Source organism: Falco rusticolus, chromosome Z (genome assembly GCF_015220075.1).
Source record: "Falco rusticolus isolate bFalRus1 chromosome Z, bFalRus1.pri, whole genome shotgun sequence".
NCBI lineage: Eukaryota > Metazoa > Chordata > Aves > Falconiformes > Falconidae > Falco > Falco rusticolus.
In genome coordinates this window covers 42,733,242-42,760,203 of record NC_051210.1, presented here as the reverse complement: position 1 = coordinate 42,760,203, position 26,962 = coordinate 42,733,242, and the positions used below count along the sequence as shown (strand labels likewise).

The window sequence follows — 26,962 nt, the reverse complement described above, 5'->3', positions numbered from 1 at the left end:
TAAAAGCAGCTTGAGACGCTTTAACTATAGACCTCAGATGTCCTCAGGAAATTCAAAGTACTTTAGCGAAGCTGTTCTCAGTTTCAATAACGTGGGTGTTTGGAATTAGCACTTGTCACATTTATCTTATGTTAGAGTGGTTACAAATGCATCACTGAAACCATGACACTTTAACAAGCTGCCACATAGATTAGTACTACCTAGCTTTTACGTGGCATTTTAGCTGTGAATCTCAAAGCAGACTACAGAAGATGGTAAGCAACATGCCATTTAGCAGACAGAAAAGAGTGAGAGACTGTGTGGTGAAACAGCCTGCCAGAGACTACTCAGGAAAACAGCTCCTTCTGGCCACTGAAAGTGGGGTCAGTAACATCCTGAACATGGGTGCTCCACCCCTGCCTGCCAGCAAGCCTTCAGAAACACCTTACAGCCGTGCATCTGAAGAGCCGGGTTTCCATGCAACGTTATGGATGTCAATGTCTTGTTGCTGCAAAAGAGAAAAGGCAAGGCACAAGGGTCCCTGCATGAATCAATTTCCAGAGATTGGCCTTCTAGAATGTTTTTTCAGTTGGGTTTTCACCAGGAGTGCTCTTCCATTCTAGCATACTCCAGTGCCATATTTTGAACTCCACTGAAACACAATACTACTGCTGAAGCCACTAGAAACCTTCCCAATTTGTACCTGCAAACCAAAGTAAGACTCTAACCAAGATGGGTTCCCATATGAAAACACCAGTAACCACATTAAAATGCAATATATTTATTTAGCAGACAATTACAATCAAACTGGCTTTCAGCCACTCACACTAGTATGCTGTGCCGTACCGTATCTTCCTTCAATAGAAGATATTGAACCTTTTTTTACTAATCATGCAACCTCCAGCATTGACAAAAGACAGGTTAAGCAAGAGAAAAAGAAAAAAAAAAAAAAAAAGAAAAAACCCAGTAAGTTTAAACAGCCTTTTGATAGAATACAACAAAGGTAGTTTATGCCAGTTTAGAGTCAAGATGGCAAAAATAGCAGGACCCTAGTTCTCAAAGTCAACCCCTTTTTTAAACGTTTATTACAAAACATTCTGGTGAGAAAGCTGTGGCTTGAACAAACAAAATTCCAGCTACAAATTTCAAGAAAGAGAAATCTCTGAAGCCAAACTGGATATCCAGAACTGAAATTCATGGCTACTTATAGTAGGAAGCAAATGCATAGCATGCATATAAAGGACCATGCTTAAGCAACTTTGAACCCCTATACATCTGACATGTTTGAAAAATACTCAAAAGGCATCTCAGAGAGGACCACATCTGTGCGTGCCTCAGTACCACCTCTTCTGTTTCAGCAACATCTAAAAATTTGCTAAGGTTGGAGAAGGAATTGGTGTGACACAACATAGACCTTCTGTTGCCTATTTCTAAGTCTTTTTGCATACTTTGAAGAGCTGATTCATGCTGCTTCAGCCATATAACATGGTTTAAAAGTAGCTGGAGTGAGAATTCAAATCCTGATTTGCATAACCAAGGTACAGCATTCAAAATAGAGTAAAAAACACTCTATTTTTGAACTGTTGGACTTTCATGGAAATGGCAGAGTTCAAAACAGAACTTTTGTTTCCTCCTCAAAACTACTCAATATATTAAGAAGAAAGGTGCAAGGAGAAGACAAATTTTTAAAGGACAATGTAAGTTTAAAAAATATACTTCATAATGATATTATATGGGGCTTCTAGCTTCACGATTTCATGCTCATATTCTCCTGTGTAGATAAGTCTTCCCATTTAGTCCAAGTTCTCCTGTTTTGCATCACTTGTACCTCACACTGGTTGTGTTCTCCTCCCTGCTCCCCCCACTGAAGCCCAGTCAGGACTTGTGAGCATTAGGGAGAAGAGGAACCTGAGGACCCAGAAGACTGCAGCATCTGAGAATAAAAATAATTACATTTTCAACAATAAAAACAGATTTGCTGTGGAGATGACAACATGCTTCTTGAAAAAAAAAATCAAATTTTCAGTTAGCTTTAGTTACAATCAGCAAAACCCTTTTTATTGGTAGCGGGCCAACAGCTATTTTAACAAAATTTCTGCAATTAATCATTTCAACAACAAATAAAAATCATTATATATATATAAAATTATATATTAATATAATTAGATATCCATGTGGAGGTGATATGCACTTTAAAGGAATTACTTTGAAAACAAGCAGGTTAATATATTTCTTGTACTACAATTTTCAATTTGCCAGCCTCACAGATTATGAATTTCAGTGTCCAAGTAACTCTGTCCTCCCCGTGATATTTACTGTATATACATACAAGTGCATGGGGTAAGTGGAATCATTCAGTACATCACACTTAAAATTCACAGCCAGAATATTCCAGTATTTCATATCAAGCACTAGCTGTCAAAGTAGAGAAGTTATCTATCAGTATTTGTATCCATGCATTGGTAAGTTTATGCATTTGCTTCTGGGTGAAGGGCTTTTGTTTTGATTTACCTCATGTAATTTATTCTTTTAAAAACCTTGAGAAACTGACAATAATGCTACCATTTTGGGCTAGGAAAGGAACTCTCCATATTGTCTAGATGAAAAGCCAAAAATAAACAAAGATAAAAGTAAGAATCTGATATTCAGAGTCTTTAATGGCACATAAGATGGTGCTCAAACCATCCCACTTTTAACTTTAAAAAAAAAATAATGGAAAAAACGACCAGAAATATGAGAGTTCAAGGACATCTTATTCCCCGAGCTAATACTTGGAAAACACTATATTCTAGAAGCAATTCATAAAGCTGTCTATATCATCTTAAGATAGAGGAGGGGGGAAAGGAAATTTCAGTCAGCATCATGACCCATATAAAAGAAATACAGTAAGTAAAATTACTAGAATACTAAAATAATCCTCCAGGGATTACTACAATGAATAGATGTTGGGATTTTTTTCTTAGAGGATAAGGGTTAAGAAAAAGTGGTTCCAGGCTCACCGGATAATATTTATGCTACTCTCTGAGTTACAAACTCCATTTGCCTTTCTATGCTCCAAATTCAGATCTATAGAAATTGCTCAACTTTGTTACTAGTGTTTTCTACATACTCTCAAGGCCACTTTCTTCCTTCTCATCTTTTTTCTTACCAGTTTCTTAAAACCGTATTAGAAATTGTTAGGAAGAAAAAAAATTTATTAGCTGAACTAAAAGTTGGAAGCATTTTTTTCATAGAGAAACGACAAATTTACTCTCCACCCAAAAGTTAAAAGTAAAAGAGAAAATTCCAACATAATTATGTACACTTGTTTGCCATAATGGCTTTTTCCCTGGGCTTTCTTTAAAAAATAAAGTTCAGCACACACTTCCCACTGAAGCTTAAGCTTTCAAACAACAAAAAATTCAATCATTTCCTACCAATCTCAAAAAGTCTTAGCGCACAAGAGACTACAAAAAGGCTAACAAATCCCAGAAAAAAAAATGAATCAAAAAACTTTCCTTGAGAATGTAACCATCTAAACCAGCAAGTTAGCCAACTCTAATCACTCTCCTTCAGCTTCTTCCTTCTGACTGCATAAAGAAACCTAGTCCTTTGCTGAGCATCCTTTCTTCTTCTCCAGCTCTCTCCTCATTGCCTTTTCCAGCACCATTTAGTTCCAGCTCAAACACGTTTTAACAATGCTTGAGGTAGGCTGCAGGGAGTCGCACCTGAGTCTCACTGCCTTCAGGTATGTAGTAGCTAGGACAAGGTGAGCCTCTTTCTTGTTTAGAATTATCTTCAAAGGAAATGAAAATTCTGGAAATGAGGATGGGTGAAAACAGTAAGGGTGGCCCTTATATGCATCTTTTTCCTTCTTTTAAGCCCACCCTCAACTTTGTTTAAGGGATTTGTATGGAGAAGGAAGCTTTGTGCCACATGCCTATGCTCCCTGGGTAGAAAAGCAGCTCAAAGCAAATGCAATAGCCAAAAGTGGTGGACACTGAGTTTCAGTTTTCTGGCCTTTCTAGCCTCTGGGAAGGGGTGTTTGGCAGTACTCAGGTCACCTTCACATCTCTTGCTCCTCACCTGCTTACAGGCAAGCTCTCCCTTTTTGCAGAATTTGCAGGCCTTGGAACTTCCTCCAGTTCCTTCATCCCCCACATGAGGCAGCAGCACTCACATAACAGCCATGTTAAAAACAATTTTCAGATTAAGAGTTAATTGAATCACACAATCCACAGCCCTGTTGATGCTGAGAGTGCCACCTTCCTGGCTTGCTTTCAGATGTCATTAAACACAACCCATCAGGTCATTTTTGCACTCATAACAATTTTGGGATGTATTTCCATTATTAAAAATGTCGCATATATTTCTGGTGTTACTTAGCCTCTGTTTTGTCAAATGCAGCTAAAATAACATACACAATTACAATCTCACATCCTTGTTTCCAAATTATTACATATTATTTGACAATAACTGTCTTGCATTTTGCCTTATGTTATCTTCAATAAGTACAGTTACAATTAGCAAGACTTGTTAAAGCACAGACATATCCATCCAGCTTTTGAAAAACAAAGCTAAAGTAGTAGTGATGCGATTCAGCTTCCCTTGTGGAGGCTGACAGCTGTGTAAGAAGCCTTTCAACACAGTGAGAACAAGTATTTCCCCTCCTTACTTGTATTGAGTAACCTGGAGATGTAATTTATGATGGATTCACAAACAAAATGGTCAATGGTTCAGTACAAACCAAACATAAGCAGACACATTTCTAAACCCGTCCGTCATGCTGCTTAAACAATCTGTTGATCCATTGAACAAATATATGTTGAAAGATTAGGCGGGAGTTGACTGCCATTCAGTAAGATAAATGTAGACTAGACTCATTTTCTGCCTGACTTAACACTTAAGGATTTGTATTAAAGGGGAGGGGGAGAGAATTCCAGCCACCTAGATCTTTGGAATGAGATTAGCCTGCCAAGGACCTCACACAGAGGTCCCTACCAGCCCTCTTTCACATACTGAACCATCTGTTTTCTGAATAAAATTGCTAGGCAAGTGAACTGGCACTCAAGGAGCACCAATTCTGGCTATTCAGGTTTTTTTCTTAGCAGAATAGAAAAAAGGCAGAAAGATGAAGTTGTATGGGGTACAGTTGTAAGTTAAAAGTCCTAGCTATGCAGTCATGGTCTTCGTTATACTGTTGTTTCACAAAAGAGTTGCAGGCTATTGAGCGAGAGAGAAAACTGAAGACCATTAAGCGGGGAAAAGCATTCATGCTGCCTGGGGCCATCCCCTGGCTTATAGTAAACCTCCTCCTTACTCGGCTTCTCCTTAGTGACACTCCTTCTAAAAGCAGGAGCTTTCCTAGAGGAAGACTCTTGGGTTTTTGCCAGAAAAATCCCTCACCAGAAGAGATGCTACTTTCTGGAAGTTGAGTCCAACAAGATTTTGGTTAAAGCATGATTTGTTGAGATTAGAAGTAGCACCCAGTGGGAGCCGAGCGTGTTTTATGACTTGTGTTTCCCATGACACCTGAAATAACTGGCACCCCCAGCAAAAAGGGCTACTGAAAGTTATGGTGGGCAAGCTGTCAAGAGTTCCAACTGTTTAAACCATCTCAGGTAATTCATCATTATGAAGCATTTCCTTTTCTGACAAACAAAAAAAATCCAACAAAATAAGAAAGTTTCTCATGTCTTTTTATAAACTTCTGAAATGCAATTCCAAATGTTTCAGGCAGGTCTGCAAGAGACTGCTGATGAGACTTTAAAAAGACAGTAGATACAGATGTTTTTGTCAGGCAGATCTGGCTTTTAGAAACATGGCATAGAAAATCTGGTAAAAATCCAGGTTCACTGAAGTCAATGGAAACATTTCTGCAAGTTTCAATATATGCATGTTTTCACAAGCTTACGAAAAACATCTTTCTACTGGGTTTCCACAGTTCGAATCCCACATGCTTCTGGGAATGTGCCTTACTGTAATGATTCCAGAAACCTCTACCAGGTGCCTATCTTGTGCTCCTAGATCTCCTGGCAGAGATAAATTACTCAGCATCTCAGAGCCTTCCATCCCATGACAACTGAAATGCACTTGTAAAAATTTTGGAATGAGTAACAATTTTCCAAGCATCTTGGTTCTAACTTCTAACTCTTGCTCCCTTTCTCACACAAGGCAAGATTTGTTAGATGCAGGCTGCACATGGGTATCACTACACAACCCCCTGTCCTGCAACACTCTCTTGGACCAACACTGGCATGTTCCCTTGAGTGTTTTGCTACCTCACAAATAACATCTTGCATGCATCAGGGCCTATTTCCTTTGTGTTACAGGGAAGTTGCTCTTTCAAATATTTCTTTTTTTTCCCCAGAAAGAAGCACTTAAAGTGCTAAAATATGCTTAACCTAGGCCACCGCCTCCAGCTTTTCCCCAGTTTATTTTACTCTCTCTAAAGCAGATCCTATGGTCTTTAGCATAGATGTCTTTTTGCTTGTTTCAACAAGTGGAGGCTAACGCAGTGCTGATCCCTGCTGGACACTACTGTAATGCTGAAAGCAGCACCTCGGAAAAAGAGCAAGCCCATTGTACCAGATACAGCAAACACTGTTCAAAATTACTATGCTTGATTGCATCTCACTGTCTCCTGTGCAAATACTAGCCGCTGCATATTTAAGTTCAAATTCACTGGAGAAGCTGAAGGACTTAGAAAACAGAGGTGGTTTTGCTTAATAATCAACTAGTACATATGATAACAAACCTAAGCATATTAACTTTTCTAATACATTTGATATTACTGCAGTATTCCTACCCCATTCATAACCTGTTCCTCCTTTGCTGTTTGACTTGCTGTTGCGGTACCCTGCACAAGGCAGATGGTTCATGTGGTCCTGGGTACTACTACCATGTTATACTTTCCAGCTGTGTTTCTACCACAATACAATGCAATTCAGCAACAGAAATAGATCAGACTTTGGCCCATTACTGGGCTGCGAACAGTCTTGAGATTGATGCTCTGCTTCATGACTGTTTTCATGCACATTGGGGTACCACAACTTTGCACCTGATATATTCGAGGGTATTCACTAGGAAAAAAATAGCAGATGGTGGCCAATAGCCAGTCTGAACTGGACTCACATGCCATCTTCAAAGAGGACATGTTACACAGCTGCTACACTTGTTTTGAGAGGGAGAAAACAACTCTCCAGCACTGAACAGCTTTGTTACTCTGATCTACTTCAGAAAGCATTTAGAAACTTCATCCTATGACTTCTAACTTATATATATTTATTTCTTGTTTTATCAATGAATTAAGTAATTCAAATTAATTTAAACCATATTTAAATTGTCATATACCTCTCAGAATTATTTTCTTGTAACTAAACAAAGATCAGGAAGAAAAAACCATACAACCTAGTCCCTTCAGTTTCTTGTCATGCTGCTTTAGACAACATTAGCTGACTTTCACGTCAGTACTTCTCCCATACATCCAGAAAACAGTCATACTACTTACTGCAAGCAGCTTAGACAATAAGTTCTTAAAAGAAATTAAGAAAGGGGTATGATACTATTTACAAACTAGAGGACCTCCCACTGTAGGAGCTCTTCTCACTGTAACTGGACAGAGTTCAGCTGTTTTCATCTTCTAGGAGGGATGAAAGCTAGTTTTGGTTTTAAATTGACAAGAAAAAAAAAAAGAAAAAAAAAAGAAAACCTACAAATTAGTGACACTCAGAAGTATCTTTTCTACCTCATTCTTTCCCAAGTTTAAAAATAGACGCTGTCCTACAGATGAGCCAGAGAGTATCCTATTATTGTCCCAACATATGCTTGTTCCGTTTCATTAAAAATTTGATTTCCCTGTTTCACAGTAAAGATGCTACCAGGAAAGATCAATAAATAACACCTAGTGCTCTTCCATGAGACATTTGGATGCAAAGTGCTGATGGGTTTGTGTTTTCTTGGGTTTTTACTCAGATGGAGGGTTTTTTTATATCACCAGTAGTCTGTATGAGAGTTACTTCAGGGATCTAATTCTATCAGAATTAATTTGTATAAAAACATTTTATTTAGGTTCTTCAGAATTGCTTCAGCTTTAGCCTACTTTGCTTAAACAACTTAAATAAGAACACCTGTCCCAAATTTTAGGTACTTTCAAAAAATCCTCATAACAAATTAAAAAAAATAATTCAAAACAACAAAAAGGTACAGGAAGAAACAGTCTGGAAACATGGGTAGACAAAGACATCCAGCACATTTAGAACCAATGTTTCTTACTCAGTAAGTGACCTATCCATGACAACAACAAGGCAGATACGCTGGCTGAATACATTCCAACTACAGCTCCCTGTTATTCAAACATCTGGATTAATCCCAGACGAACAAAAAGTATCAGCTATATCTAGATACCCTAAGTCAATGATTCACAGGGTTGTACACTGGTCTAATTAAAAAAAAAATGAGGGAAAGAAAGGAGGAGGATGAGAGAAGAGGAGAAAGAATTGTTGAACAGTTTAAATCCTTCAGAAAGAAAATAATCAAGCAATTGAGATTAGTTTGGCAGTCCCAGACTTTTTAACCTAGCTGCTGAAATTATATGGGAAAAGAAAGCTACAATATGGTTCTAATGAATTCACTGGAGACAGTTTGCATTTTAAAGAAAACATAAACTTGACCATCTGGATTAAGATACAGCAGATTGCTGAGTATTTTTCTGCCTTCAGTCCCACGTATATGTCTAGCAACATCATATTTGGCACAACAGTAACCTGTGATAGGCTCCATGGCTCTTTTGAAAGCCCACTGGTACCTGCTCCAATCTTGGGAAGTCAAATGGTAACCACCATGATAAATGAGAGCCAGAGAAAGGCTCATTTTGTATTTTCTTTTGCTTAAGATAGCCACTACTATTGCTCTTTCTTTTCTGGATGCCATAACATATTCTCAGTCAGTAGTATCTACACAGATATCCAAGTCAGTATACTAGACCAGTTAGTGTCTAAAATGAGGGCTTTACACCAAGAAAAAAACAAGACAAAACAAGTACCTGCCTGTAAGACCTCTGTTATTCATGAGCTCCGTAAGAGCTTACTTGAATCCATCACACTTTCTCCACTCTCCTCAAGTTGCGTGTTCCAGTTTTTGTCCCTACTCAGCTGAACAGAGGAATAGACAAGCTATATTTTTTGTCAGAATTAATGAACAACAACACATAAACCAACAAATAAAAGTACCTAGGCAGCACATAAGAAGTGCTGAGTGGGGAAAATAAGGTTCAACAGCTACTGAAGTACCTTAGTTCTTCATTCAGCAAAAGGTACTTGCTCTTCACCAAACTCAACAAAATTTTGTACAACTTGCATCCAGATCAGGCTCATCTCTCTACAAACAACTAATTTTTCTTCCTGGAATTAGCAGATGGATTTGCAGGCTGGCAAAAGCTGGAATTTTACAAGCAGTACCTTACACCGTACTACACAAAGACCTTGAAGCTCCAAACACACTTAAATGCAACTTTTCAAGGATAACAAAAAGAAAATCTGTTTGAAATACAGGAAGCTGAGACTCCAAGTTTTGCCCAGAGAAGGAATCTCACAGTGTTTTAAAACACCTGATTCAGCAGAAGGTAAGCAGCAGCATGAAGAATGTATTTATTATGTCTTGAGAACACAGCATAGGTCACTCCTCTTTTCTGTTTACACTGCAGTGACCCCTGAAGCTTCTGAAGTAATTTGTTCAGCTGTGTCTACAAGCCACATTATGCACTGCATTTCATCTGGTAGGCCTCATTTTATCTTACCATCAATATCCACATGCAGTTTTTAATATATGGTCACTACACCGGAAAAAGTGTTTCTGCCTCACAGGGATTTGGTCTTAACAATCGATAACTAGCAAATATAATCCATGTATTGCAATGCCACAGTAGAGTACACGGTGCCTAATTGGAAAAGAACACAGGCTTTACAGTAGCTGAAGCTAAAAGTAGCTGAATAAGGGGTAGGAGAGTTGCTCTCTTACAGTCACCTCTGGTCCCTCATTCTGCATCTGGACATACGTGAGTATCAGACAGCACCAGCAGCAGAGCAGAGTACTCCCAGGTCTTCCCCAATAAGGTGCCCAGAGGAAGATGGTCATGAAAAGATTGCTACTCTTTTGAATCCATGTTTTGTATTACTATCACTAGCCAAGCTCGTTCCAATGTATATGATGTTCCTGTGACTGCTCAGGTTATACAGAGAGCTTTTAGGTCAACTTGGACACAGTAAGAGCACATAACAGCTTGCTAATACTTCACCTAAGAATAAGTCCTTCTCCATAAAGTCAATGCTGCATGCAAGTGCTGTGCTTGCAGTTAAGGAGAATTCATTTCAGCTACTGCATGGGAGGGAGTGATTTATATGGAGAAGAGCTTTAACAGCTCTCAAGGATGGAAACCACAATGGTATTTTTAAGGTATAAATTCCCTCTTCCTATAACGAAAGGGGAAAAAAACATGACAGGATTTTACAGCCCACTCAAGACTGAGTCATGCCCATGGAGGAGTTAAAATTACCATTTCTTTTTTTCCCTACATAAGGTTGTCTTTTCCAGCTCCTCTCAACCCAGCTGGTTACCACCTTCACTACTGTTCTTCCACGTCCATCTAATGTTCTCTCCTTATGTTTTATCCTTTTTGTCTACTACCACTCCTATGACAGATGATACACCTTGCCACCATTAATAAGTGTACGTTACCACTTGTCCAACTCCAGCAGATGAGAAATACATAATAAAAATTGAGCAAGGACTACAAGTAGAATAATGAAGAGGAGAAAAATAGTTTATCTTCTCTCAGAGAGTCCCAGGGAGAAAGAACAGCCCACAAATCATTCTGCCCCATCAAACTATTTCTGTCTGTCAGGACAGCGCACAGCTCTCTGGACTGCACAGCTGAAGGAGAAGTAGCCTTTATTCCAACTGCAAAAAAGTCATAATAAGAATGGTTAGGCACTGAAACATGTCCAAAAAGCCTGTAGTATCTTCATTCTTGGAGTTATGCAGAACCCAACTGGTCCTAAGCAACCCAAGTTAACTTTGAACATGGCGCTGTCTGAGCAGATACTGCACAAGACATACAGATATCCCTTCTGACCTAAATATTACTCTGTGATCCTATAACAGACTGCCTGAGACTTTCCAAGCTAAATCAGTAGCTTTGGCAAGAACTGCCTTTGTGGGAAAACGAGCTAGCAAGAGATCAGAAGCCTTTACAAAAAACATTAACATAAGGATTATGTTTGCTCCTTGGTTTTACTGAAGTGGTCGTGAATAGAGACTAGGGAGCAAGGACAAGAAAATACGAAGCTAGAGGCCTACACTAAATAAATGGGGTAGTTTCATGGGACAAATACAAGAGAAGTGGCTGAAAAATAACTAGATTTTAGCAAAGGCTGGCATACTTGTATAATTGAGGAGACCTATAGTGGATGTGCATGCTCTCCCTTTGGTAGAGCAAGGAGGTCTACTACCCAAGAGAAAAGTCTTTTTTTCAGTTGGTTGTTGGTTTTGGTGTGGTTTTTTTCCCCCCAATAGATTTTCCACTAGATGCCTGAATTGGTAGCTACAAGATGACCTCCCTCCACCCGCAACAGGAAATAAAGCACATACTGATTGCACAACATGACATTCATTACAAAACTAACAGAAAAAACCAAAACAGCTCCTTCATCCAGTACAACATCCTGGACACTGTATCCTCCCAGCGGATTGGGATTTAATACCATTTCTAAATGCTTTCACCTAAAAATACCAGTCCTGATTTACCAATTCATGCAGAAGAGTCCAGCAGCACAAACTGCTCATCACACTGGTTCTTCCAGACTGGATAAGAAAGAAATGGGTATTTTGCTTATGTGCAATCCCAAGACAATAAAAAATCAAGGGGGGGGGGGGGTGGGGCGCGGAGACTAGAAGAATTACAGATGTTAGGTGGCCCTTTCAAATCCTCCCCATCTCCAATTACAGTCAAAAAGGAAATGCCTCCTTTAAAAAGCTCAAAACTGCAACCAAAAATAAATCAGTGAAAGATCAAATAAACCTTCTTCAAGAAAGGGAAACTTGATTGCTGTGGGATACTCAAACAATTGCCCAGAGCTGAAGCTGTTCGTATTGTTTAATTTCTGTTTTCTTTCATTTTGCTTTTGTAACATGAGTTTCTTCACAGTGGCGTAGCAGCTAGACACCTCCCCCTCCCAAGGAGCTGGAGAGACAGCCAAAGAACTGGCAATGTTTTACTTTTGATTAAATGTCTTGCTTGAGGCATATTTTCAGTCTTTGGATGAAAGCATGGGAAATTGCTATGATAAGCCTCAGACTTTAAAGTAGTAGTGTAGCAGGGAAGACACTACTACAGCACATATTATGGAACATTTCAAAGCAACATGGCAGAACACTATTCTGTTCCTGACGGAAGAAGATTCTGTCACTATATACGAGATTAACAGAACCCACATAAATAAAAAACCCACTTTTAAGGATTTCTATTGTACCAGCCCTAGAAAAGCAACAGTGATTTTGAACGATACCTACAATTTTCTGTATTATTTGCTAGCTTGCAAATATAGGAGCAAAGAATTTTCAGCCAAAGGAATTTTTTTTTGTTTTCAGAGGTAAGTGCAATACAATCTTCAGCACTTTGTGACACTGGCCTGTGTTAGTTCCAAAACAGGAGCTATTAATGTCACATTGTAGTTGTCCATGCTGCAAAAAGCAGAGGCTTCATCTGGGCAAATACCTCATCCATTTCCTGCCCTATATCCAGGTTCCAAAGTCTCCAGCACGACCGATCAAGAGTTAATCATCAACATATTCGCACTGGGGATTTTCAGTCTTTTCTAGATATTGTGTTCCTGAACAGGAAGGTAAATTCCTTACAAGTAAGACATTTTGCTGGGAATAGAGAGGAGGACCTCTGATGGTACCTATAGACAACCTGTTTTCATTAGAACAATTCCAAGCAAGCTTCCTTAAACCAGAAGATTGAGGCCTCTGCCAACAGCACATTACACTTTAACCACAGTGGTTAGCCACGACTGGCTTGGATAAGACCATTTCTTAGGAACTTATCAAACATGCAGATAAACATTTGCTTGGATATTTGCTCTTCCGCTGCCTTCTTTCTGGAGGGTACTAAGAAAAAATCAGAACAACCAACAGCATGTCCTGGCTTCGCTGTATTTGGTTCAATTACACAAATGTAATATTCCACCCAGATCTCTTCAATCAAGTATAAAGTCTTGGCTTACCTTTCTGGTGTTACATCTTCATTGCTGCTCCAGTGTGCTATTTCTAACATCTCCATTTCCTCCGTAAATGGAAAAGTCTTCCCTGCTGGCAGAAAATAATGTTCCTTTCCAATCGAATCCACAGTCACCTTCCTTTCCAGTAAACAAGCCCCAGATAAAGCAGTTGTTCTCCCTGGCTGGAGAGAGGCAGGGGAGCCAAGGTGTGCAATTCCTTCCCCGCAGGTGCTTCAAATCTGCTGCAGAGCAGCTTGCTGCAGGGAGGCGAGGGAGATGAGAAGTTCGCTGTTAATTTAGTGGACACCCCACAAGTGGAAGCAGCCACAGCAAGCCAAACACTCGATGCCACCCCGCAAACCCCTTTCTTCCAGGTCTTTCTTCACTTGCCTCTGAACCATCCTGGATAAGCCCAGGCCCCACACAACACTTAGCAAAGGGGCTATACATTATTTATTCATAAGTTCATCAGCTCATCCTCATCCAAAAGATATTTATTTATACCACATCTTTTTATCTCGGTTTCCCACAGTCCACAGCCGCCTCCCCTAAATTTCCCCCGGTGACCCTTCTCCCAGCAGGCCACTACCGCCAGTCCCCCTCCCTCAGCTCCTTGCCCAGCATCCAAGTCCCATCCCCTTCCCCTGCAGCACTGGGGCTGACTGGGAAAGCTGGAGGCCATGCTGCACCCCACTATACACTACCTTCCGTGCACACAGCTGCTCACACCCCACAGCCCCTCTCCTGACATTACTGGGGAGCCCATCAGAACATGATATCTGGGCCCTCTGAAAGACTTGCTAGCCCTGTCCATGAGGCCACACACTTCACTGACCTCTTCCATGTCACCGCTGAGCACTGATGAGAAAAACCTGGTCAAAAGAGAGCTTTTGCTCTTCATCTTCCCCCACTAACTCCCTATTTCAAGCTGCTCACACCGCCCGCCCCACCCCCCCCCGGCACCGAAAGCCTCAAGAAGGGCTGCGGTCATGCTATATGCCTGTATAGTGCCTTTTTATTAGCAGAAACCTGAATCTTTATTGGAATATAAAAGAAAAACTTTGGAATATTTCACAAAAAAAACCCCAAACTCTTCCACTAACTGGACCAAGCACTACTGGATTTTGTCTCATAGTGTTGGGTTCTTAAGAGCATATAGTGGGGACTAGGTAGGTTTACTCTCAGAGCATCAGAAATGTATGGTGCAGGAGAAAGGAGATTTTGGTAGAGCCCAGGAATGCTGAGATCAACTATTTCATAAAAATTAAACACCCAGTGGAAACCCCTGATTGAGAACTTGAAAAAATGTAATTTGTTTCAATGAATTGACAAGAATACGATTCTGGGTACAGTGAACTATTCATAGTTAAAAGTGTTGCTGGGGCTAGGAAAAATGACACCAGCAAAATGTTTGCTGTTCAACAGCATACTACATTATATTAGAACCATTTTATGACATTTGATATATGGGAATTTGAATAAAGACAGGCAAAAAGCTGCATTTTCCTAGTGTGGCAAGTGAGAAGTGTTACAGGAATGCATCATTAAAAACAAACAAACAAACAAACCAACCAACCAACCAACAACAGTCAGGCTGATTAAAGAGCACAGATCTTGTTTTTCGTATCTGTTATTGGATGCACTTACGCAATATGAAAAACACGGCCTGACCAAACTCAAGACCAACAACAAACTCTTTGAACTAATTACAGAAAAAGAAAGCAAGCTCAGCTTAGCGTCCTGTCTCTTGCTGGAGCTCATACACTGTTACAGGATGAAGGGTACTATTTATGGCTTGCACTTCTTTTCCAGTCATTAAGTGTTGACTGAGAACTGGTTTGTCTGAGCTGGTTTTTCCCCACCAATCCTTTCTTAAACCATACAACTACCCAGAGCGGCATTTGGTGCACTCCAAACCTCACAGACCAGTCTGAATTCTTTCCATAACAAAACAAAAGCTTGCATCTTTGAATTTATGACACAAAGCTTCTGCTTTTTGTACATGACCTGTTACCTCCTTGGTCTCTGTGGAATTAATGGGCTTGGCCTCATTAAAGCCAGAGTAGGCATGCAGGTAACAGTGTTCGTAATGCCATCATCCAGAAGAAATTAATTTCTAGACACTATATCACTCTATTTCGTCTGTTTGTTTGTTACAAGAGAAAGCAAATTCAGGGATTAACCAGGACATATTTTCTGTGTCCACTAAATGGGGCACATTTTGTATGTCCTCTCAATGTACTTCGCTCATTCCAATACAGGCATTGCACTATACAAAACCCCCATGTTTGTTACTAAATGGCAAGGTTTATTTTGAAAATGCAATTAGCATGTAATATCTTGGAAGATGAACAGCTATCGTAAATACAAGCACCATAGCTCTTCTGCTCCTGTATTTGTTTTACAAGAAAATACACACAGCACTAAACTGTGTAACTTCCATAAAAGGTGCTGTCACTAATTTAGAAAGACAATGCCTCAACAAATTAGCATTTCAGATCCACATACATGTGCATGCATGGTTGTAAGAACTCAAAACAAGGTCCAGAGAGCCCTGTAACATGAAATGCTCTTGATCCCCTTCAACTGTGCTTCGAACTATGCAAAGTACCTGTTTTGTCATGCTGCTCTATGCTCAGCTCCTCTGCCTCAGCTCCATAAGGCAGGCCACCAGTATTCCCTAATCAGTTGTGTGTTAGTAAGCCTTGTGAGCTCATTTACATCACTGGACACCAATACAATAGGAAATGAACATATTGATTTCACTCAGATCCCTGGGCAGCTGCCAGTTACCAACAGATCTCAGCTGAGTTTGAAAACAGCAATGCTCTTGATTGCAAAATGACTTTTTCCCTGCTACTGCCCTCCCCATGCTCAATTCTGATCAATATGTCATTCTGATTCATACACACATCTTCCTCAGGAGGCTTTGAACCAACTAAGTACAACTGCAAGCTCAAAGAAAATGATGGCATTTATTTTTTATGTTGCAAACTAATTCTACATATCCCCTTTCTCAGGATTCATGTAAAAGCTGACTCTTTTATTGAAAGGCCCTATAAAAGTGAGGTAAAGTACAAAATTAGAAAGGTAGCTCTAGTAGAAATGACAGAAGATGAAACTCATTGCATATCACACCTTAAAGAACACATGGGAATTTGTTTAAACAAGACATAAGTGAGTTTCCTAGCGGCAAGGAATTTAATGCTAAAATCTATCAGAACTAATGTGTGTCCCATGACTTTTACACTCAGCAGTTACAGCATAAATCAGCTCCATTTCACTGTAACTGCTCCAAAACCAAATGTTTATTATGAACATACATACAGAACAGAATAGCCAGAAAGTCGCTCCTATTCCAACCAAAGCTGGACCAAGCAGAGGCAATTCTTTTTTTTTTTTTTTTTTTTTTTGGTTTGGTTTGGGTTTTTTTTTTTGAGATTAGCTTCATAAATTATCTTTCAGTTTCATCTCTAAACTTTTCAATTTCATATGTACTAACATCACTTAACTACATGGTGGCTTTTGCCCATCTATACGCTGACATTTCTGGATAAGGCTGCAACATCTCACCTCCTATCTTCCAACAGGAAGGAGTGGAGGGCAGCAAAACCTATCTCTAATGCTTAAGCTTCCTGGACCAGGCTGGCTACAAGCACAGCTAGGATCATAATCCGTACCCTCTTTCAACCACACATAATAAGTCTTTATTCAGCAAATAGCAAAGTCGTTTCACACCATGCCAAAGGTCAGCTTTTGCTGTATTAATAGCTGCTCTGGGAGGATCACTGTTGTGCTAGCCTACATTTTTTCCAGGGCCTGGAGATGCAATTTCCTACAATCTGCAGGCAATTTCCCACCAATTTTCTTGGGGAGCTAATAGGCTGTGACAGGAGATGGAGCTAGCAAGCAGCAGGTGGCTTCAGAAAAGACAAATTGCATCTCTGCCACCTAACTGGGCAATCTAGAAAGACAGTTTATAGCTTTGTAGTATTATTGGGGCCCATGCTAACAGCAAATCATTCAAGCTGCTATCTGATTTTCATATTCTTTTCCTTCTGAATTTGTTATCACCACATACCACTTTGTAGCACTTTTTCTACAAATGACAGTTAAACACAGATCATGTATGATTACTAGTTTAACTGCCTTTTAACTAGACAATCCTTGCTAAATGCTATTCACATCAGAAACAGGGAAATATACAGCCTCACTGCCAAACACAGTGATATTTTTGATTATTTTCATACTTGTCAACGTACAAAGCAGATGCCTACAGAAAGGGATTGATTTGTAGGCTAAATTCAAATGAATCACACAGTGCAAAATATGGTAGCATTTTAAAAAGCCACTACAGTGACCACACCTACTGTGATAAGAAAGTCTTACCGATCATATCTTGTACAAAATAAAAGCATTACAAAAAGCCAAATCTGACTAGTAAGTTCTCCCTCCACTCTAGCACTGCTTGCAACCTAAAAAGTTAAACTGAACAGTTTATGTTCAGTTCAAAACCATCCATACAACCCTTCACTTTGCAGATTTAAAATTATGTACTTATTAAAACTAGTACAGCTCTAAGAATGTATCACCATATCCACTTCTATAGAAATGAAACTGATTTAAAGCTGCTAACCCTCACCTAAGATATATTAAAAAAAATACTTAAAGGAAATTGTTCAAAGGCACATAACACTAGCAACTATTGCAAGTTTTATCTGTCACTGTACTTCCCCTTACTATTACAGCAAATCCAGGGGATAAATACTGTAAACACATTCTATTACAGAACCCTGTATATCTGTATGTTTTTCTTCCAAATATAGAAGAACAAGTTTCTGAAGGCATGGAGATTAGAAACAACCAACAATATTCATGTAATTATTATAATTAGCACAATTTGTAAGGTTAATATTTTCCCCTCCCCCCCCCCCCCCCCAATAAGAATAAATTAGGTAGAGTAAAAACAATCCCATCTAAGTTATTGCTGGGATCACTGGGAGACAAAATTAGTACTGAGATGTATAAAATTTTAGTATAATTCAACCCTAAGGATTTTTTTTAATTACTTAAGTAATGAAAAAATGTAAAATTACAGTGAACAAAGTGTTGAAATATTCTAACATGCATTTTGAAAGTTTCACATTTAAACCACTTGTCATTAATATCCCCATTTCATATTTGTGGTTTTTAATAAGTTACAGCTAGATAAAATACTGAAGAACCAGGCAGAATTTATAAATAGAGTACCAGGTCAATAACTTGCACTCAACAAAGAAGAGTGTCTACATAAACAGATAAAAAAGCTATGAAAACCATTCAAAAAACAGAAGTACTTCCTTAAACAGATTCACTGATAAAACCACAAAAGAATATCAGGACTTGAGAACCTTGAATTTAACAAATGAAAATTAATGATTTCTCTATACAAGTCTACAAATTTCTTGAAGTACACATTCAAAAACTCAATTATATCATTGATTAGCAAATATTCAATCAACTGCTGTCAGAAATACACATCTCACAATTAACAATCAGAAAGACAGAGAAAGGTAGAAGCATTATGTATGTATAACGCATTAAAACATCTCTAGAGAACTAATACATATTCAGGAGGAGACACAGGGGAGCACAGCAGTAAACTGGTCCCTGTATGAAAAGGAAACTTACTCTAGGAAGTAAATTTAATGTGGCCACAAAAGTTGAATCACTCCAAAGTTTTGTTGCATGCATGGCATGCTAAGCAAACACCAAACTGACATTAAGGACATTTACATACTTAACAGCAGTGTTTGGTTGATTCATCAACAATCAAAAATATTTTGCATTTGTGAAGCCATCAGATTGTATATTTACTTGAAACCTAATTTAAGAAAATACTCAGGTCCAACTGCTGATTATTTTTTAAGAAAAAAGGGTAAGCTTTGTTGGTCTTCAAAAGATCTTGCTACAGCAAACCACAGAGTAAGAGTTCTTAGTTTATCATAAATGCAGCCAATTTTTAAAGTAATGGGGTAATCCACTATGGATTGCAGTAAGGAAGTGGGACAAAGACTGTAAAATGAACAGATGGATTTTATTTTAAACGAATTAGGCTCACTACCAGGAAAATAACAAGTGATTTCTAAGTTTCCCAATGCTATGGGTTAACTTCCATTTATGACCCCTTCATTCTGCTTGTTTACTCATTTAAGCTATCATTAAAATCAGTCCTTGAAGGAAACCCAGTATTTATTATTTGCATTTAAAAGCCACCATCTCCATTTTCTATGCTAATGTCAGAGTATACAAAAGGGATAATGGTAACAGCATGTTTGATTACTTAATCTCCAAACTGTGTGTTATCTTCTAATTCATTCTTGGCAGAAAACAGAGATAGAAACAAGGTCCAAGAGATACTATACCTTTGTACTATGAACATGGCAAAGAATCCTTGCCAAGCTCTACACAGCAGCAACTACCTAATACTTCTTGTAGCATCTCTTCTATGAATCAAGACACCCTTAGTGTGGGCAAGATCACATGTGAAATTTTAGGAGAGGAGAAATCTCAAAAAATTAAGTTTTACCTCAGAAGCCACCACAGAATTTTTCTATGCAGAGCCAAGTACACCAACCAGCAATTCTATAAACAACAGAAGTATGAGTATGGAACAATCATGCTATCTTATCACAGGATGCTTGCTTTACTAAGGGAAATTATTACAACATACACTGGCTGATGTTATCTACACAGCTATCCACTAAAAGATTCCGTCAGATTTTCCTGTAGTTTATTTATCACCAACAGACTTGCTAACAACAGAATTCTTACTAATGCATGAGCCAGAAAGGGCACAGATTGTTCAGCTTCTAGGAGTGAACTATGGGACCTGGCAATAAGTAACATGAGGGGAAAAAAACCAAAACTCTGCTCAGATTTGAAAATCGTAACTAACGTTGGTTCCCACACCACCATTTTTTTGGCATTCAGTTTTCTGAGAACAGCACTTTAGCTCCAGGGAAACACAAATGCAGCGCTCTCAGGAATTAATATAACGTATAAGGATTCTTTTGTTTTGAGATACAGCATCTTTAAGAACATTCTGCCCTCTGAAAACAATTATTCATTCTTTCTTTTTATTTCTTTGTGTTTTCTTGTATTTAATTTATAGATTTTTTTAAAAAGTTATGTAATAAGAAAAAAAAAATAAACTAAAAAAAAACCAAACCACACCCATGTGCTTATGGTTGTTCAAAAGCCCAGCTTTTGCTGTTTTAGAAAGTTTTAAATGCGTGTTTGAGCTCTCCTATATAGTTGAACAGAAATTCTGAGTAAACATCTCAGAAATATCAGTAAGCTAGACCCACAGGGCAGATTTTAAAAGGACCCAGTTCTTACATGTAGCAAAATCTACCACATTGCACTAAGCACTTAAGCTGCAATTGGACGTTTGGGAGCACATTGCTGAAAATGGGATTATCAATTGCTGGAAAGCTGATCTTGAGCTACAAAAATATTAGGTAATGGGAAATGTTGAGCACTGGCTGTAATTTAACTGTTTCTCTTAGGATTAGATGACTGCTTATAGATGTGAAAGAAATGCCCACTTCCAGCTCCAACATACAGCTCAGGTGTCCTTGGAATTACTATGGAGAAACATCTGAACAACTTTATGGAGAAATAGAATCCGTGAAATTGCACACTGGAATCTTATTTCAGATTGATTTTGTAGATTACATGTTAGACTACCCCTAAAATGTATGTATGTGTATGTTCCTATTCTCCCTCATCCCTCCATGTATTCCCTGCCATGAACTCTTTCTTTCATTCTGGTGTTCATGTTCATCAGGTCCTTCTCTGAGCTTCATCTTTCCCATTCAGTAATAAAACACCTCTCTGGCAGGACACCATGACTCAAGTCTTGTATAGATGTACATTCTCACATTCTTTCTATGTACTTGTGGTGAGGAAAAAAAGATAAAATCCTTCAACAGCACAGTTGGAGTGAGTCCAGCTTCTCCAGTGAAGTGGCTTAAGGAGTAAACACTTTAGCAGTAGTGCGAAATTTGAATTCAGTACTCTTATTTAGCCTGAAAATATTAAAAACCACCTTTCTTAATCACTAGAATGGTGGAACCTCCCCATTTACTCAAAATTGCACCAATATAATAGAAAATATGAAGTACTACTCTAAGTAGATTGCATGATCTACAGGCTAATAAGTGGAGCAGTCTTTCCACACAAAAAAAAAAGCCAAAATACACCACTGAAAAAAACCTACTTTGTCAATCTAGGCTTAAGTTACTTCAGTAACTTAAACACTTGAAAATTCTGCCTGCGTCACCAATGCAAAGTTCTGACAGAAAAATTATGGTCAATCATTTATACACAAAAGTATGCATGTGACTAGATGACAGATTCTACTTTGATTTTTATATTAAAAACTACTTCTATTTTAACAGTTTATGAACTTGATATTCATTTGGTGCTCCCTCTTCCCTTTAAAGGAACAAAAGCTTCTGGAATGCCAAATGAGTCTAAAAGAATTAATGCAGATGAAAATTCTCTTTCAAGAACCAGCAGCTTGTGGATTGATGTGGGGAACTATCTTTGCTTGGAACTATAATCAAAAAGAGGCACTCCGACACACTGACAAATGCATTGTGCGGAATATCATCATGATTTTCTGCACAACTGATTTATAAAAGGTTATGCCTACTGCACATATACAAAATATACATATTAGAGCTGGCTAAGGATTTTGTTCAGTTGAATTGATATTACCACAAACCAACCCTTCATTAGTTATTGTTGCACTAACATCCAATATGTAATTTGTGAGGACTCCCAGCTTGTAGCTGGCACTAGTGTCTGCCAGTGGCACTCAGACTGAATACTGAGGGCCACCCAGCAAACAAAGACTGTCCCAGAAAGGGGCTAATCAAAGGAATCATTTAGGATTGTAATTAAATTGGGGGAAAAATTAATTACCTACACCATAATTACTGCTGTACCTCTTTCTTCCATGTGCTTTTCCCAGTGCCTTGTCTGTATATTGCTGGTCTGGGTTGGTCTGTTTCTTCATTCAATATGCAATTATTTCCACCCACTACTTTTACACACGGTTGTAAGAACTTACAGAAGTTTTAAGCTCTACAAGTTTTAAATCTTGTGTGCAATAGTGTAGATAAACATGCCAAGATTTCACCAAATGTATCTTTCCATTAAAAATCACACCTGCTGGTGGAATAAGCAGACGACATAAGAAACTGAGAGGACTACTGTATGATGCATCCCCAAGTTTTCAGACCCCGGGCTTAAAGCAGATATTATTTTGGGAAAAAAAGTAATTTCTTAATTACAACCAAGAAACACATGATACAAACATTATTAAATTCATTCACATGTATAAAAAATGTCCAATTCCATAACTGCTCTGACTCACCGTGCATTCTGGAAGCTAACGAGGCACAATATTTAATGATTTTCCTTACACTATAGTTTTGAACCTCCTGGCTGCCAAGAATGTGGTCTTACTAATATGGTTGTTAGTATGCCATAACTTATAGCAGATCCATTATATATGTGTATATATATTTTTAACAATTAAATGAATGTGTTAGAATACTTGCTTTCTTGGTTCCTCTAATAATTTTTAGGAATTGCAAAATAATACCAATAAAGTAAAAGCCAGGGTTATAGTAGTTTGGAAGAAATTCAAATGTTCCTAACTACAGCAAATTTGCCAGTGCTACTAAACAAAGTCAATGATCATCACTGGCAGAGTCAGACATTCAGAAAAGCTTCAATATGAAAACAGGGTCAGCGTGAAAATTAAGTAACCTAGTACATACTCTTTTTTTAAAACTTCTCCTTTATAAAATGGCATAGCATGCCACAGTATTTCAATGTAGCAAACAATTACTTCTTTGAAAAGCCTGATGATTCTGCTTTTTGCCTCACTATGTGTGAGAGGAAAATGACCATTACCTATGCTGGTCTGTCATTTCCATACAGATGGATATTCACAACACAGCAATAGACAAAGATATAGATACATGTGGATAGAACACTAATTTTAAATGTCTAGAAGAGCAGATTATCCTGAACGGTTAACATTTTACATTCCAAATGCAAAGTTAATGTATTAAGGCTATTACAATTCTAGGTCCCATAAAATAGTTTCAGTAGAATGGTCATGTAAATTGAAAAGAAAACTGATATCTCTTCAGACTGAAAATTGAGAGAAAATTTGCCCCCAGATGAGAAATTCCCTACTCGGTCAATGCATCCATCAGTCAAACTTGTTTCTCCCTAGTTATGTCTCTTTGAAAGAGCAGGGATATAGTTCATTGTGAAATGCTAGCAAAATGAAAAAGCACCTCTTCACGGATATGTCTTAACCTGTCTGCCAGTTTGTGTAATCTGAATTATTTGTTTAAAGAGATCGGGCTTTTCATCTGTACTCTCCATTAGCAACAGAAACACTAATTAAGTTACAGAACGAAGGAAATGTATGGCCCTCACTGGTGCAATAGGTAGGTTTGTCTAGCACACAGTGATAGAACTTGTTAATCTAAAAAAAACCATAGAATAAAACGTACACATTCTCTCCTTATCCATTTCTTTTGAGTACATCAAGAAAAATTGATTTGAAGATGCATAGCTTTGGTAACTGGCTGCTTAGCATGGCTCTTCAAAGGTCACACACTGATGCAACAGTGGAAAGGACTCAAAAATTGCTCAGTATGAATACATAGAGCCTATAGACCTGTGTAACAAGGGACACTCAGGAAAATTAAGTCTAATTAACTTGTACAGTGGATTAGTTAAAAATCAAAATACTCCTTTGTCATTACTCTCACAAGAAATTAAGAAGCGAGTTTAACTTAGATTAATTCATTTCACTTGCAGCCCTGCAAGTATTTAACATTGTTTAAGTGATCCCCTGTAAAAGTCACACTTTTGGTAATTTAATTAAATTTACCTGAGTATCTAAGTATAGACAAGACATTAAAAAGGAAATGTTCATTAACTACCACTTCTCTGTAAAATACGAAGGATGCAACTTATCTAGCTTTGTTTAATCACAGACATCCTCAGTTAATGAATAAAGACTCTGATGTACTCTAGTTGAAATGTAGTCTCTCATGAATTCTGTTCAGCTGGGAGAGAAAGGAGAGGGAAGTCATCTCTTCTTCTAGAGAAATGACCAAGTGAGTTATGATCAGGCACATATTACTGTATCTGCCAAAGAACATATACATGGGACATCAGAATAAACTTAAAATAAACTGCACAAGTTTATGAAATGTTCAAATTTTATATTTACACTATAATTAGTACAAAATTGCCTTTTAAGTTTTCTGTAGCACAAGACAGTATCTACTGGACTTGATACCCTAATATGTCAAAACGACTACTTTGCAGTATGATAAAGGAATCTAGGAAGAGTTATAAAGAATAAGACACCATTTTCAAACTATACATAGTGTTTTCTTTTGCTTCTAAAAAGGTACTTATATCCCCAAAAGGTTTTTAATTTTAAATAAGCAGGTTGGGCAGGGAGGGGGCAGAGGGGGACGGGACTGGTTGTTGGTACTAAAGCCTTTACTGTAATAAACTAAATATATTTACAATTTATACAAATGTTTGACCTTCAACAAAAATACAAAAACATATCACAAGATGCAAAACCAGGAAACAGGTTCATCTGAGACACCACTGCTCTACACAGGACAGAATGCAACTTGAACTGCAAGGAACAGAAAGGTATTTATCCCCCATATTCAGGCAATGAGAACAATTTGCGTGAGGTCACAAAGAAAGAAAAAAATAAAAGGCTCCAACATTCTTCAGTAGACTCGGCTTTTAAAAACTATGTCAAAAACCTAGGCTACATCTGTCCATCTTGCCTCTGTGTTCCGTTTGGTCCACGTAGCCACTATTTAGTTGCTGGATGTTGCCTTCTATTTTGAAAAATCGGAGTAGTTTCATGGCAAGGTCTGGAACCTCAGTATTTTTGTTCCTTTTTAAAAGGCAAAACCTTTCTACTTCTACAAATAAGAACAATTTTGGCCCAGTTCAACTTCTAAAAGTTATATCCCCATCATATTTTTCAGTAGATAACTTCATAGACTGTAGCCTTTTTGTCTCCAGAGCCAGTGACTATGTACTTATCATCCACAGAGATGTCACAGCTAAGCACTGATGAAGATTCTTTGGACTAGAAGAAAAATAGAAATATATTACTTCATTAAAAAAAGTTTGTTACCCTCATCTCAGAATCCCGTTTTGGGTAGATCACATAGGTGAAGATATCCAAGTCCACTCTTGGGACTCTGGGTGCTCTAGTTTTTTCTTTAAAAGCATCATCATCCTCACCTGGAAGATACTGGCTCCATAAGGAGTTCTCCATGCATTAAGAAGATTATCTTTCCCAGTACTCACAAACCATTTACCTATAATATAAAACAGGACTATGAAAACATATGAAACAGACTTCTGACAGATTTTGGGTTTTTGACTCACATCTATGAAATCTGTTAACAAGTTACCATTACAAAAGCTCTCACCACTAATCGATATAGTACTTTTGCTTACAATCAACATGGACACACATGCTTTTGCAGTATGTTACATACACAGTCTAGGGATTTCCTAGTAAGTAAAAACAGCTTTTTTTACACACAAATCAATCCTCACAGCAGTCTTTAGATGAACGGATGGTTGTCTGTCGATAAGTATGTTTGAATTCATAAAGCAAAGATATTTATTTCTAACTTCGGAAACTGAGAAAATAAGTTTTGATTATCAAATGATCTATGAATATGTAATAACTAATCAGCAAGGCATGAACTAGAGCCCTGACCTCCAGTTCTGTGTTCAGGGCAACTTACCACAGTAAGCAAACTTGAGTGACAAGACACAACTCTCATGAAGGTGCAGTTGATATTTGTCTGGTTTATTTACATGTAGCACTTCTACATTGCTGCTTTCCATTCCCACAGCTAGCCATTCACCAGTAGGACAATAACCAAGGGAAAATATCTGAAAATTAAACCACATTTACTTTTTTTTTTCCTTTTTTTTTTTCCTACAGTGGTTAATTAATTGGGAGTGGGAGAGAGAGAAGAGTCAAGTAAAATTCACACAGTTCAATAGCAAGACTACTGTTCAAAATTCAAGTGACCCAATAACCCCTGTTCCCTATTAAGCTAGAAAAATAGGATGAGAGTAGTGTCAAGTTATCGTTTTGTTCTGGAAGCTAAAGATATGAAAGCTCCAAAACACTGTGTTGTGAGCAGCCAAAAGGAAGAGAGGGAACAATTTGCCAGTTGCACTAGGCTCTATCTCAGCTTTCATCCTACATGTCCCCCCCCCGACCCCACCCCACAAGCTGTAGGAAAACCCAGTTACCTGTGATGTGAAGTCATGCTGTTGTAGCTGTCTTCCCTCTCTCAAGTCCCAGGATCTGACAGTGTTATCCAAACCTCCTGTCCAGAGCTTGGTACCATCATTAGAAATGTCAATACAGCTGGCTCCATCTGTGTGGCCCTGGAATTGCCTGATAAAACAAACGAGATTGAATAATGATTTCCTGCCAGAGCTCAAGGTAAACACTGTTGTGGTGTTAGTTTTGGACTCTGCACATGTGTGTCATCTCTTCTGTGTCTGCTGATGGGCAAAAATCAGCCCCTCCCTCTTACTGAGCAAGAAATACAACAGTATTACAAAAACATTTT

General features: G+C 38.3%; 1 protein-coding gene and 1 long non-coding RNA gene across 7 annotated transcripts in view; both read right to left on the bottom strand.

The window, feature by feature from the left end:
- Window positions 1-744: 744 nt before the first annotated feature.
- Window positions 745-13,787, bottom strand: LOC119141922. Its single transcript, XR_005102086.1, has 2 exons — window positions 13,242-13,787; window positions 745-1,912 (listed from the first exon to the last, which is right to left on the bottom strand). It is a non-coding gene; the product is annotated as an uncharacterized LOC119141922 (long non-coding RNA).
- Window positions 13,788-16,640: 2,853 nt separating this feature from the next.
- The window catches only part of TLE1 (TLE family member 1, transcriptional corepressor), a 77,718-nt gene continuing 67,396 nt past the window's right edge, over window positions 16,641-26,962 (bottom strand). For 5 of the 6 annotated variants that reach the window (XM_037374616.1, XM_037374622.1, XM_037374617.1 and 2 more), the window contains 4 exons: window positions 26,637-26,784; window positions 26,117-26,267; window positions 25,602-25,678; window positions 16,662-25,443 (listed from right to left, as the gene is read on the bottom strand). In XM_037374616.1, the coding sequence (XP_037230513.1) occupies window positions 25,336-25,443; window positions 25,602-25,678; window positions 26,117-26,267; window positions 26,637-26,784 (484 nt within the window). In that variant the 3' untranslated portion in view covers window positions 16,662-25,335. Of the gene's footprint in view, window positions 25,444-25,601; window positions 25,679-26,116; window positions 26,268-26,636; window positions 26,785-26,962 lie in introns of all 6 variants that reach the window. The other variant, XM_037374618.1, reaches the window with a different exon arrangement.